Source organism: Eimeria mitis, genomic scaffold (genome assembly GCF_000499745.2).
Source record: "Eimeria mitis Houghton genomic scaffold, Emh_scaff170, whole genome shotgun sequence".
Taxonomy (NCBI): Eukaryota; Apicomplexa; class Conoidasida; order Eucoccidiorida; family Eimeriidae; genus Eimeria; species Eimeria mitis.
Genome location: NW_013570015.1, coordinates 3,523 through 4,089, shown reverse-complemented (window position 1 = coordinate 4,089; position 567 = coordinate 3,523). Strand labels below are relative to the sequence as shown.

At 54.0% G+C, this 567-nt stretch overlaps 1 protein-coding gene across 1 annotated transcript in view; it reads right to left on the bottom strand.

The window, feature by feature from the left end:
- The window catches only part of EMH_0001720 (uncharacterized protein), a gene marked incomplete at both ends in the record, with an annotated part of 2,992 nt that overhangs the window by 1,252 nt on the left and 1,173 nt on the right, over positions 1–567 (bottom strand). The window contains one exon of the mRNA XM_013495692.1: positions 3–119. Coding sequence (XP_013351146.1) covers positions 3–119 — 117 coding nt within the window. The remainder of the gene's footprint in view (positions 1–2; positions 120–567) is intronic.

Here is a 567-nt window from a genome sequence, read left to right as displayed (position 1 = left end):
TGCTGTTGCTGCACTACCAGCAGCAACAGCAGCAGAACAGCTAGCACAACCCCCCTCTCCCTCCCCCTCCCCCTCCTCCTCTTCCTCCTCAGCAGCAGCAGCAGCAGCAGCTGCTGCTGCTGCAGCAGAGAAGCGTTTGCTGCTGCTGCAGCAGCAGCAGCAACATATACATAGTGTTGCTGCACAGGAGCTACGCTGCCATTCTATAAATTTAAATAATTATATTTTTCTCGCCGATATAGGAAGAGCAGCAGCAAGGCTGCTGCAGTGTATACCCGGGGGCGTGCTGCTGTTTATGCCTCGATACGGTTTGCTGCAGCAGGCGCAGCGGGTGTGGCAGCGGGAGCCTATGTGGCTGCAGCAGCAGCAGCAGCAGCAGCAGTTGCAGCAGCAGGTGCTGCTGCAGCAGCAAGGGAGAAGAAGAAAGATAGATGTGCTGCAGCAAAAGAAAAATATAAAAACTATATGGGATGTGTTGCTGCAGCTGAAGAAGAAAATATTCATAGAAACCCCAGCAGCAGCAGCAGCAGCAGCAGCAGCAGCAGCAGCAGCAGGAACAGCAGCAGA